The 14,385-nt window shown below is 33.7% G+C and overlaps 1 protein-coding gene across 7 annotated transcripts in view; it reads right to left on the reverse strand.

The window, feature by feature from the left end:
- The window catches only part of tweek (transmembrane protein KIAA1109 homolog tweek), a 204,308-nt gene that overhangs the window by 26,440 nt on the left and 163,483 nt on the right, over positions 1-14,385 (reverse strand). For all 7 annotated transcript variants that reach the window (XM_072522926.1, XM_072522925.1, XM_072522922.1 and 4 more), the window contains 4 exons: positions 11,445-11,642; positions 8,086-8,296; positions 7,714-8,032; positions 4,381-4,542 (listed from right to left, as the gene is read on the reverse strand). In XM_072522926.1, coding sequence (XP_072379027.1) covers positions 4,381-4,542; positions 7,714-8,032; positions 8,086-8,296; positions 11,445-11,642 — 890 coding nt within the window. The remainder of the gene's footprint in view (positions 1-4,380; positions 4,543-7,713; positions 8,033-8,085; positions 8,297-11,444; positions 11,643-14,385) is intronic.

Consider the following 14,385-nt stretch of genomic DNA (forward strand, 5'->3'; position numbering starts at 1 on the left):
AAAGTGATACATCCACTTGTTAATACTGTAGTTTTTTTTTCTTTCACTTAATCGATATATAATAATTTATGTATAATAAAATTTTACAGTGGAATATAAATAGCTTTCAAACTCGTTTACCTATGTTGCAACTATTAATCAATCAATACACACCACAAATTATTTGTCTTCAAGAAACTAATTTTAAACATTCCACGTGCATGAATCTAAAGTCCTTCAATTCATATTTTAAAAACAGAGATAATGCAAAACACGCATCAGGTGGAGTTGCAATATATGTAAAGGAACAAATAATATCCAAAGAAATTCCATTAATCACAAATCTCGAAGCCGTAGCTGTAGAAATTGGCACTACACAAAAGATCAACATATGTAATATATATATACCTCCAAATTATAACCTAGAAGAACAAGATCTTGTAAACTTAATAAATCAGGTTCCTAATCCGAAATTCATTTTGGGAGATCTAAATGGACACAATACTAACTGGGGTTCCTTTAAAACTACACACACTGGAAAAAAGATTGAAAAGATCATAAACACATTAAACCTTGCAATAATAAATGATGGTAGCAGCACACACTTAAATTTATCGACAGGGACATTTTCTTCTATAGATATCTCACTCTGTACGCCAACTCTTCAATTAAATCACAATTGGTATGTAGAAAAAGATTTACATGGGAGTGATCACTTCCCAATTTTAATAGAAAAACACTCGATGAAACCTACGCCAGTTACACCTGAACCGAAATGGAGGCTAGATAAAGCTGATTGGCGCAATTATCAAGAAATTATCCGTAACGGATCATCAAAAATTTGTTTAGAAAATTCAATAGACGAAATAATTCTACAGTTCAATAAACTCATAACGGAAGCAGCTCTAGAAGCGATAGGTAAAACAAAGTTTATAAAAAGAGATAAAGTAACTCCCTGGTGGAATGAAGATTGTAAAAAAGCTATTAAGGAAAGTAAGAAAGCTCTTCAAAAGTACAAAAGGTACAAAAGCCTAGAAAACTTAATGAATCTTAAAGAATGTAGGGCTAAAGCCAAACTGATTACCACGAGATCTAAAAGACAATCCTGGATAAAATATGTAGAAACGATCAATAATTACACATCCTTAACAAACATATGGAGGAAAATAAAAAATATAACAGGCACTAGCTCATATCAAGGAATCGATTCATTAGAAGTAGAAAATAAATCATTAATAACAAACCATGCAGAAATCGTAGAAAAAATAGCGGAAACATTCAAGTTAACATCCACAAATTCTAACTATGATAAAGATTTCATAACATACAAAGAACAAAAAGAAACCATCCCTATTAACGTAGTAAACAACAATGAACCTATAAATGCACTTATCACAATCAGAGAACTAAGAGAGATGGTAGTTTCTTTAAAAGACACATCCCCTGGCCCCGATGACATCCCAGCTTCTTTTTTGAAACACCTTCCTGACGAAGCAGTAGAAATATTATTAAAAATATATAATCGTATATGGACCAAACATGAATTTCCCAATTTATGGAAAACAGCCATAACTATTCCCATCTTAAAATCTAATAAGCCACAAAACAAAGCAGATTCTTATCGTCCAGTGTCTCTAACTTGTGTCATGTGTAAGCTTTTAGAAAAAATTATAAATAAACGTTTATTGTGGTGTCTGGAAGAAAATAACCAACTGATTAATGAACAATCTGGATTTCGTCCTTTAAGATCGACTACCGACAATTTAGTAGATATAGAATCACATATTAATAACGCATTCTACAACAACCAAAAATGTATTGCAATTTATTTTGATTTGCACAAAGCATTTGATATGGCTTGGCATCACAAAATAATTTCAACACTGGAATCATGGGGCTATCAAGGAAATATACTTGCTTTTATTAAAAATTTTCTCCTAAATAGAAATTTCAAGGTAAAAGTAAACGGACTTCTATCTAATGTGAAATATCAAACAAATGGTACACCCCAAGGCTCAGTAATCAGCCCGACGCTTTTCCTTATAGCTATCAATGATATAATCAAATCAATGAACAAACCCATTCAAGCGAGATTGTACGCGGATGATCTTATAATATTCTTAAATGGAAACAATATACAGAGTATGGCCAAATTATTACAAGATCAACTCGATAAATTTATAGCATGGTCTAAAAGGAGTGGTTTTCAATTTGCTTCATCTAAAACTCGCTGCATCATATTCTCTAAGAGACCAAAACAGATAAAAGAAATACCTACTTTAAAACTTGGTGGTCAAACACTTGAATATGTAAACACAATTAAATATCTAGGTCTAATATTTGATCAAGCTCTAACCTGGAAGGACCACATCAAATATATATCAGCTATATGTCAAAAAAGACTAAACCTCTTGAAATGTCTTTCTGGTACGAACTGGGGAGCAGACGGTAGAACTCTACTCATACTATATAAAAATTTGATCCGCTCAAAGATCGATTATGGTTGCCACGCTTACTCGTGTGCTTCAACAACAACTCTAAAAGTTTTAGACACCATTCAAAATAACGCTCTTAGAATAATAAGCGGCGCATTTAGAACAACCCCTATCTTAAGTCTTCAGGCCGAACTGGGTGAACTACCATTAGATTTACGAAGACAGGAATTAATGCTCTCTTATGCATCAAAGCGGTACTCTTTACAATATCACCAAACCATTCGCTGCTCGAATATCCAGCGCGCAAAAACCCACATTCCCTTTTACGAAAGATGCAGACGAATCATAAATGAATTAAACATTAAAGTCCCCGAAATCTATCCTAGCAAGATGCCAACTTCCCCTCCTTGGCTAATGTCTTCTCCTTACATAAATTTGGATCTATTATCAGAAAATAAAAAAGAAAGCAATTGTCATCTAATTAATTCTAAATATCAAACGTTAATTTCTCAATTTTCTTCCTTCAAAAAGTTATTCACAGATGGATCTAAAACAGAGCGTTGTGTAGCATCTGCCTTTGTAACAAATGATGAAATAAAGAAATATAAACTAGCGGAGACGAATACTATTTTAACAGGAGAACTCTTTGCAATATATAAAGCCATATGTCATGTTACAAAATGTCCTGAAACTAATTTCTTAATAATTACTGACTCATTAAGTTCTCTAGAAATCATCTCAAAAATCTATTCTTCCCATCCTGTGGCCAAACTCATTAGACAAGAATTGCATAATCTAAACCACAGAAACATTGCTTTCCTGTGGGTGCCATCTCATGTTGGAATCACGGGAAACGATTTGGCGGATAAATATGCACGAGAAGCCTTAGAGGAAACAACTATTGAATTCTATCCAAAAACTCCAGCGACAGATCTCAAAACATATTTCCACAGCAAAATAGTCAACATATGGAATAGCAGATGGTGTAAAAAACAGGCAAAACTACTTGAGATAAAACCAATATTTCAACCATGGTCTGATAGTTCCACCAATCGTTTTTCTCAGGTTATCATCACACGACTGCGGCTTGGTTATAGTCGCCTCACACATGGACATCTGATGACAAGGGATCCACAACCGGAGTGTTATGCTTGCGAGACCCCGCTAACAATAAAACACCTTCTAGTGGAGTGCCCGTTACACAGTGCGGAAAGGTGTAAATTCGGAATCCCGGAGAATTTGAGAGAACTATTCTTAAAGTGCGGTGCCAAAGTGATTATCCAATATTTTAAAGCAATAAACTATTTATACAAAATTTAATTGTTACACTGTTCAATTATTGTTATTACTTTTTCTTTTTTTTTTTCGCTAATAGCCTTACAGGCTGATGCGAGTTTGTAAATAAAAAAAAAAAAAAAAAAAATGTGTTACTAGTAATAACTTACTAATGAATGATTAATGCTCGACTAACAGCAATACAATGCCGATACAGCACACTCCCAGTTTAAATTTATCTGTGAGTGTCTGTGAATGCTGATATGCCGAATCGGCATTATCGCAACTTTCGGGTAAAGAGATAGCATCATAATTATTTCGATCAAGCACGTGTGGTGAGTCAGGATATTAGGCAATATTTTAGTTTCGTTTATGTGGACTATTATCTTCTTTTTATTCTTGGGATTTTCAATTTATATTTTCCCATTTTCTAATACTTGCGTCTAATACAGTTCTCGTATTTCCGTGAATCGCGATCGACTTCAAAAACTTTGGCGATCGACTCTTTGAGCACCGCTGATGTAGAGGAATACATGTATGACAAAAATTACTTGATAATATAAGATAAACGACCCACTGCTACTCTTTTTAACCATTCGTTAGTAATTATTCCATGGTTTATCTACTCTTATTGTATAACAGTTAATTATACGAACAATGCATTTTAAAGAACTAAACAAAAATATCTTACCAGTGTCTGACATTGTCTTTATAGGAATTGGTTCTAAAGTCTGTTCCAAAAACTCTAAAATATGTGGACTGATAATTGTTTCTTCCGGAACACTTTGCAGTGTCATCCAAACAAATAAGGAAGCCTTTTTTACTCCAGACTTCTTACTAAATGGCGGATTGGCTACAAAAATAAAGGTCAAATTAGTCCAGCATAGTATAAAAGACAAAAGTTAGTATAGATAGAGGAAAACATAAAATATTTATGGAATTGGCGAGTACTTGATGGAAATGTATGTTAAATCTTTATATATAAAAATCTCGTGGCACGGTGTTTATCCAAGCTAATATTCAACAACCACTGAACCGATTGCAATAGAATTTTTTGAAAGTGTATTTGTTGGTCCAACTTTATAACGTTGGTCCAACAAGGACATTTTTTATCTCGATGAATGAACATTATTTTTTTAATTGTAATCGAAAATGTTTTATACGACTGCACCTCTCCAGTTTTAGTTCATTTGATCCATATAGTTATAAAATATCATAAAATGACGATAAACAAACATCATTTTATGTTTTTATTACTGTTTTTATAATAAATCGAGAACGACTAAATCGATTTGGCCAATTTTGGTTTTGAAATATTTGAAATCCTAGAAAGGACTAATGAAGTATGATGAAATTATAAGGAAAAGAGTAGAAACAATAGCTTTATTTTCCCATACAAACAGTTACATTATACTCTTATACAAAATGTTTTATATGATGTACCTCTACAGTAGTTCATTTAAACATAAAGTGACGTTTAACAAACTTCAAAGTGACGTCTATTTACATTTTTCGTTTCGCTTAAACTTGAGAAAATATGGTGACCAATCCATCCGGGAAATGTCTGATATAAATAACGCCGAACATTTATACCAAAATGAGCCGGAGGTTCATCTTGCTGAAACCATATCTCAAACTGGCTTGGCTCCAAGTTTCATAATTATCGCTTGTTAAATTTTTTTCTATAAAGAACGGCCCAATTAACTGAGAACCAACTATACCCAATCATACAGTTAGTTTTTGTGGTCTTTGAGTATGGTTTTCATATATCCAGTGTAGATTTGCCTCACTACAATACCTTAAATTTTGGTAATTTACATTCCCACATGGTGTAAATGTTGCTTCGTCGGAAAAACTTATCTTGTTAACGAAGTCCTCGTTACAATTTTACTCACCATTACTTCACTAAACTGTAATCTAAATATTTATTGTAATTTATAACAACTTTTTGTCTACCTGTTCAAATGCATACTTTACAGTCTCCTCAAAGACCTTTACAATTCTTTGTACCGTCGCCTTGTGAATAGGAGAATGGTTTGGGAAAGTATCGTTGAACAAGTTGCCTACTTCACTATAAGATATTTTTCTGTCGTCGTAGCCCCTCGTCATTAAAACAGTAACTCGCTCTTTTTTATTAAAAACCATATTTATTGTAGAATTTTTAAAAACACATAAAACAACTGTCAGCTTTAGTTATTAATACAATTTATTTTAAAAAAGTTTTCAATAAAAGTCAGACTATTTTTAGTTTTATGAATTAATGTCAAAATCACAGCATTCTATATTTACTGAATTACTTCGAAACTATTTGACACTAAGAGGTTTTATTTATTTAAAACCTTGTCGTACGAGTGTTGTATTTAATAAAACACCAAAGTGGCTAATGATATCAGAAAAATGGTAAATCTGGTAACATTGCAAGCATCAAATTTGAAATCACCATATTGCCAAATAGGCGTATCTCGGTTTTTGTACAAATCGGACCATCAATTTAAGGGATAATTAGGTCTTTCCAGAATTTTGGTCCACTCAGTCCATATTGTTTCAAAATACTCTGAGTATCTACACTTTTGCCTAAGATTCGATCAATTTTCGCGAAAAAGTATTTTTCCCACTGTGAATGAGTTATATACAAAAAGTGCTGTTAAATACATTAATCGCTTCTTCAGTGGTTTCGAAAAAATGAATAAAAATGATGTATCTTCGACAATTCGTTTTCATAAAATTTCTGAATTCTTCTGGCAAAGAAATGGTGGCGTGAGTCAGAATCATGGAATAATGGCAACGTAATAATGGTTCGCGAACAACTTTTATTGAATTTTGTTCTTAAAAGGCCCATACCGGTTAGTTTCGGGAAATAATCTTATAAACTTGGTGTTAGTATAGATGAATTTTTCCAATATTTATTTATAGCAGTCGATATATTACACTAGTGATTTATGTATGTAGTGAACTTTTAGTAGTTATGTTCTGTAAAATGTAACGCTATCTCACGTCAACTGATGGTCTTGTAATATTAGTTAACACACAGCAACGATGTTTTCTGCCACAGATTGACAGGTTTTCTTCTAAAGAAACGAAGGATTGTTGACTGCGTTTACAACATTTTTTTTTCTTCTAATGATTGGTTGATTCTTGCGTCGCAAACATCAACTCACCTCCACGCGGAGAAATGAAATCGAACGGCTTGAATGTATACCCAGGTCTCTAACCAGAAAGTTAATGCTAGCAGCTGGAGCTCTTAAGTAAATACCAGGACTGTCAGCGTGGATATTAAGTATTATGGACGGATAAATGCAGTAATGATCCGATTATTGCTCAGAGCTACTTCAGGAATTATGAAACTATACTACCGTGTGAAATATACTACTTGTATATACCGTATCGGTAAGTCTGTGGTTGATGAGAAAGTACCTAACGATGTGCGTGCTTGTTTGCACCTTATTGGACCGACCAAGTGGGTGGGAACTACAGGAAAATCTCTCACAACCAGTGATGGAACAGCATGCTTCGAAGTTTTGGTACAACGTAGAATTTAAGTTGCAAAGCTAATGGATTGTTTCGTCGCTACTATATTAAAGGACCTGTCTGCTATGCGGACACCGGGTATCAGGCGAAGCCCCCGTTTCATTAGTGTTCTCGTAGTGTATGGGAGTGACGATCCATTTTCTAGCTTCCCATTACGAACGAATGGACTAGGAGCAAACAAATAAATGGAAGAAGAATAAGTAACTCAGTCATACGAAAACTATGGAGCAGGATTCCGTTATAGGATATGATTCTGAAGATGTAGGGAAAAAACTGAAAAGTGTATAGGAAAATCGCGCGTGATGAAGCTTAACAAGGACAGAAGAAGGTTCAGCAAGCGATCATAAGTGGCGCAGCGAGAAAAAGGTTGAAGTGCCTGTTTAAGGTCTCGATCCAAGAGACTCGAAATCAGATAAAGCCTATCCGAAAGCCACAAATACATATGTAGAGTATATGATTAACTCTTAAAAATAATAAACTGATTGTTACCACTTACTTGTAAACGGTTTTTGAAATTCACTGGGTGGTGTAAAATTACCAAACTGTAGGTCATCTAAACTGGTTTTGCTTGATGTCGGGCTATGTCCATAATTCGGATTAGTAATACCTTGCATAGAATTTGACCCCTTAAGCTCCAATTCAGGTAAATATTTGGTCTTTATGTCCACTGGGTGTGTTTCTTGTCTTTTAAATGCTCTGTCTATTCTGACCTGGTCTGATTCACCGTTAGGTTTGTTTGGAGTTTGTTGAAATGCTTTATCGAAGTCTGGAGAAGCTTCGCTCCTTTCGGTGGTAGTACCTTCTTCAGTTATTACCTAAGGGTATTATTTAGAATAAACTAAGAAATTTATACCACTGATTTACGTACCTTTGACTGATATTGAATTTTGACGTCCATTCCTGGTATATGGAAAATCGTAATATCAGAAATAGATGCATGTGTTGTGCCTCTTAATTTGGAAGTGCTGCTTTGAGCTATTAACTTCTCTTTGTTCTTTCGAATAGCATCGGGACTTGAAGATGTAGTAGGGAATTCTAGAAGGCCCGCGGAACAACTTCTGTCTTTTCTCATACGAGTTCTTGAAACCAATAAAAACAAAATTATTACTAAAAAAGCTTGTGTCACTTCAGGTTTTAAATTCATCCCATACAGTTCTGTTTTACGGAAGTTATATTAGATAACATTGAATGTATTTAAGATCAAAGTGGAAAAAACATGATAGCAGGTTGACCACTCGTTGTATTTGTTATATCCTCTATAAAAAAATGTTATATACGGTTTTCTGAGACATGCCAAAACAACAATATTTCGCCTAGAGTTTCCAACTCTGTTTTTTCCAGTTTTTTTTTAACAAAGTGTGAAAGAAAATATTAAGATTTTTAGGATATTACTAAAAATTATACTTTTTTTTAATATCGCATCAACCACGCAGGGTCATTATAAGTTTATAATATGTGTATTACAATGTGTGTTTTAGGTCTTTTGGAGTAATTGACAGTCTTTAAGATAAGAACATATTTTTTGAGTATGCATCTGTATTCTTCTAGGGCATCTTTTAGGAAGGCGGGTATGTTATATTTGGGAGACTATTATAAAATGTTTTACTAATTTTTCGGTGCTTCAAGTAAGGGTATATTTTAGTTACTAGATCTATGATCTCTGCTGCTTCTACTGTATATATTTTGGCGATACTCAACGGATCTGGCGAAACCTCACAGTTTTCAAAAAAGTCTAATAACTGTTCGTAAGTTACAGGATAGTTGGAGTTTAGGTTATCAAATAATGTTTTAGTGTAACTTAGAATTTCTTCTATTGCTTTGTTTTTGTTTTGATATTTTGGTCTGATTTGACTTTCATCTCTTTATGTTTTGGTGTTATGAAACTGGGTTCCTCTGTAGATGTAGTACCTGATGCAGAGATTTGGGATATTGTGCGTTTGTTTTGTGTTTTTCCTGCGTTTTTGTCTTGTGTGTTGTCTCATTTTCTAGATATATTTTTAGGTCGTATTTTCAATTGGGTCTATGTTTGGAAATGGATTATTTGATATTGAATTATCTGTTGTAATCGCAATAGACATTGCGCAGTTTCTTGTTAAATGATTGGTTTGTTTACATGTTTGGCAAGCTTGGTTATCTAATGATAGGTAAATTCTGTATGTCGTTTCCTCCTGTGTGATAAGGAATTCATCAGGTAGGGTCTGGTTATTTAGAGTATATGTAGGTTTGACTTCTGAAGATCAAAAACATGCTGGAATTGTGGTGTTGATATGCCTATTCTTGAGAATGTTAAAGGCGACAGAAAATTTATTCCATGTGATTTTAATGCAGATATTAGGACTGAGTGTGGGAGTGAGGGACATACATTGGATAATTCTAATCTCTGACTGGGACTAACTAGTCTCCGAGCTTGTAAGAGTTATTGGTTTATTTTAATTTGTTAATTTTTATTTATAAAATCCTTAACTAGTTTTTCGTTTGCTAAATATATACATACTCTGTTAGTTGATAATCTTGAACAGAAAATAATGTGGGTTGGTTGTATCTGAAGACTTAGAGCGGTCTTCTTAGAGCATCGTTTTCTTGATGAAAATATATTGGTGTGTGGTGATTAATTGGTTACGGAAGAATATATAGGTGATCTATTTAATTGATTTGAAGAGGAACTATTTGGTGTATTATTATTCTTCTTCTTCCTCTTTATAAGCAATTCTGCTTGTTCATTCGCGGATTAATACCTCTATGGAAGGTTGTCACTCCATATTTTGAGCGGTCGTCCGATACTTCTTCTTTCGATTGGTGACTTATCTCTTGCTATTTTGACGACACGAGTCTCTTTCATTCTGCTTATGTGGTTATTCCATTCTTTTTTTCTATTTTGTGTCTATTCATTTATACACTGTACGTTACATTTTCTTCTGTCTTCACTTCTCTTTCAATCTCTCAGCGTATTTCCTGTAATTCTTCTCAGTACTCTCACCTCTGCCGTTGCCAGCAGCCTTTGCGTTGTGGCTGTGTCGGGTCTTGTTACTGAGGCGTATGTCATTATTGGTCTTACGCTGGCTTTATAAATGCTTGACTTCATTGCAGTATCAATGTGTCTGTTTCGCCACATAGTGTTATTAAGGCATCCTGTCAGTCTATTTGCTGTTTGTACTTGATCTCTCACTTCTTTGTCCAGGTCTCCTTAACTAGACAGTGTAATTCCCAGGTCTTTTATTTCCATTACTTGTTTAATACTGATGTTGTATTGGTGTATTATTAGTAGTAGAAATTTCATATTGAACAGAACTACTCATTTTTAGTATTCATTTGATTAATTGGAGTACGGTTCTGGCAAAAAACTTCTGTAGTCCGCAGTAGAATAGAGTTTACCTGTTCTAGTTTTTGTAGGTTATCTGCTTATATTCCGATATATTCAATAATAATAAAAATTGTTATGATTGTTACAATTAAGGTACCTTACAGTCTCTATGGTGTTTATTGTTTGATATTACACTACTGTATATTATTAAACAATGGGACCAAAAACTTTTTAATGGTCATTTGTTATTCCCCATAGGGGCCTCCATACGAGGTAGGAGTATGTATAGTTCCTCATGACTCACTCTGTATAAGCTCTCCACCAACACCCGTTGGACTTTTTATTTGGTTCTGGTATACCAACGTCCTTGTATTAGGGAGATATCGAACCCTCGCAAAGCAACAGTAAGTTAAACAAAAGCTGCCTTACTGTGCTGAAGATTCGCCTGTAGGGGCCCGATTGGTATCATTGAGACTTATACTCTCTACATTTTTATTTATGGGTACAGATGAAATGCTGTCAAGCACAAGAGTGCGCTTATCCCGTGCCAACACTGTAATCCAAACCCAAACCAACCCAACCCATCCAAACAAATATAAATTATTTTTTCTTCTTCCGATGTTGGAACGAGGTTTTTTAACATTTTTGTTGTCACACGGATACTAACCGTTAGTAAATTTTACGGTCTTTAAAAAACATATTTGATAGACTTTGAACCTACAACAATATTAAATGTCTTAAATAGAATCTTAAATAGTTATATAGAACCTATGATCTAAGTTTTAGACTGGCCAATGGATGGTTCCATACTACCTACTAACTACAACATCAATGCTAGTTTTGAATTTTACCTAGGACCGGTCCCCACATATTATGGGAGTATATGTGTGAAATTAAACAAAACATAGCGAGACGTCGATACTTACATTTTGGCTTCCTCTTCTCTAACAGGATCTTTGGTATGTAAAGCACATTTTCCGCTGTTTATAAATACTTTAACGTCTAATTCTAAGTCTATATTAGGTTCTTGAGCTTTCTGCGCAATTGAAGATGTATTCATGTTTCCACTCTGGAAATGAGTGGCACCCAAAGCTTGGTCCGAAAAAGAGTCTGACAAAAGTGATCTAAAACATTTTAAAATAATTGTTGTTAAAAATTAAATTACAAATGACAATTTTTACCCACAGCGTCAAGGCGTTAGGAGTTCATGACTACTTAATCATCTAAAGGGATGACGTATACTACATATAACTAGAAAAATCCGGAATGGCCATTTAATATTAAGCATTGCCACCTCATAATGAGCAATAAATCAAAATTATATTCTAGACAAAATTGGCAACAGAAAAAAGATCGAAAATGGTAATGCTCAATAGCTTATAGTTATCGACAAAGTTGAAAGTTACTATCCAAAAGATTTATAGTACAATTGGAAGAAATAACGTATGAGTAATTTATATAATAACGTAGAGTAATGTATGAGGTTTGTTCCAAAACCTTCGTTCATAACGTCCCATCGCTCTCAATTTACATTAAGTTTTTATTTAAAATCGAAAAAAAAAATGTGCGGAAACTATTCACATGAAGCAAACATCCTTTGGAGATGAATGAATGACCAAAATACAGATAAAAAAATGATTCAGTTGATTTAAAAATGGCCACAGGTATGTTGTCAGTGACAATATTCTGGTCGACCATTTTGCATAACATCGGAAAATATTGAACTATATGACTTGAAATTAAAGATCTTCGTTTGACTAAAACTTGTATTTCGACAAATCTAGAAAATTCGCTTAGAAGTTACTCAAAGATTCGTGGCCATTTTGTTCAGTTTCTAGCGACATGTTACCACCTTGTGACTTTTAATATCTCTAAGTCGGGCTCAACTCCATCTAATCACATAATTCGTCAACATTTTCAAAGATATGACTTCCAAAAACTGTTTCCTATTCCTCATTTGCTATAGGATGGTTCTGTCTTCGTTGATGACTAAACCGACCTGTTTCGCCGCCGTTTCCAATGCTAGCGGAAATATTGCTCAGCCTCCCGCTTGCTACACTGTATTATGTCAATGTCATCAGCGTATGCTTAAGGATATGATTCTCAAATAAAAAAACAGTTTTCACAATGAAATTAGCTTCTTTGAATTTGAATGGGAATTATTTCGAAAGAGCATCAGTTGGATGATAAATTAATAACAAAGCAGTGCTCAGTTATGAACGACGTTCGCATACCTTTGGTACAGACTTCGTATTTATATGTGTCAAATCTGCTTTGTGTATCTGCGTAAGTTTAGATAATAAGTGGTAGTCATAAACTCCCATTTATTTTGCGGTTACACCTAAAAAATTGTTAGTAGAAAGCTATAACAGTTAGTTGGTGTATGCAGGTGTTAATATACTGTAGCATATTCATCAGTTCTGTTGTAAAGCTAATTGCTGGCGATTTGTATCAAGCAAATGTTCATTATGATGTATATAGTATACTCTACATTTTAATTCAATTATATATTTGTTTCAGAAATCTTTAAAATAATAAAATCTGAACAACTCTTACATATTTTGACTATAGGCGTATACACTAAAATAAAATAAATGAGTTTAAAATAAATGACATTTAAGAGTAAAAGTAAAGTAAAAGCATAAGAAATGAGTTTGTTGTACATAGGCAATTTTTCTTAATAGTCAATACATTTTTTATAATTAATGCTAAATATAGCATTCCTTTGTTTACTCGACTGGGCCTACCCTTCCCCTATTATCTTATGTTGCTATTTGTGCTACTCTATTTTGCTATATGTGTAAATACATGTGTTGCCTCTTTTTTTTAATATATCAACATTTGTCCGATTATTAATTTTATTACTGGATATTTGTGCTATGGGCCTAAAAGGCCTGCGTTAGTACTATAATATATATATATATATATATATATATATATATATATATATATATATATATATATATATATATATATATATAAAGTGGAACCTCGATTATCCGTCTCTCTATTAACCTTCACCTCTGTTAACCGTCAGGGTCCATACATAAGTTATAATACCAACATAAGTAAAAATTTAGTCATCAATTCATTTTGTTTGAGCAGTGCGGATAAGCCAAACGAAATTCGTTGAAATGTGTACGTGAAGTTATGCCACCACCGCATTTTTTTTATGTAAATAATTATTGTTCTTATTCAGGGCTCTGGATTAAACTTCAATTTAAATAGGTAATGATAAGTGATACCGTTCTTTTAGAGTTTCATTTTTAGAATCGCAAGCCGAAAATAAAAACGCAGAGCACAATAATTATTACCGTCAATATCTGTGTGTCAACATAATTCAGTTTGATTCAAATTCGAACATTGATTGTGTCACTTAGTCGCATTGAGCAAAAAGTATGATGTTCCGAGAACGACAATCAACGATTTAAAGAAAAATGCTGATGGAATTGAAAAGTATGCTTCGCAAATGGAATCGTTGGATGGCCGGATGAAATATAGTTAAACAATGAAAAAAAGACACAAATGAATCACTCGACACGGCACGACACGACACTCTGTACTTGTGGTTCGTTAAAAAAAGAAGCGAAGGTGTTCCTTTGTCTGGACCAATTGTTGCCGAAAAAGTGTTGTTTTTCGACATGAAATTGAATGGCGATCCTTCATTCAAAGCAAGCAGTGGTTAGTTGGAAAAGTTCAAAAATCGCCACGGTATACGGGAACTGAAAATCGAAGGTGAAAAATTGAGAGCCGCAAATATTGAAGTCGTTGACGAATATAAAAGAAAGCTTTAAGATATGATCGAAGAGACACGCGATCAAGTGTTCTATGCGGATGAAACTGGTTTAAACTAGAAAGCATTGCCAA

This window comes from Diabrotica undecimpunctata, chromosome 2 (assembly GCF_040954645.1).
Source record: "Diabrotica undecimpunctata isolate CICGRU chromosome 2, icDiaUnde3, whole genome shotgun sequence".
NCBI lineage: Eukaryota > Metazoa > Arthropoda > Insecta > Coleoptera > Chrysomelidae > Diabrotica > Diabrotica undecimpunctata.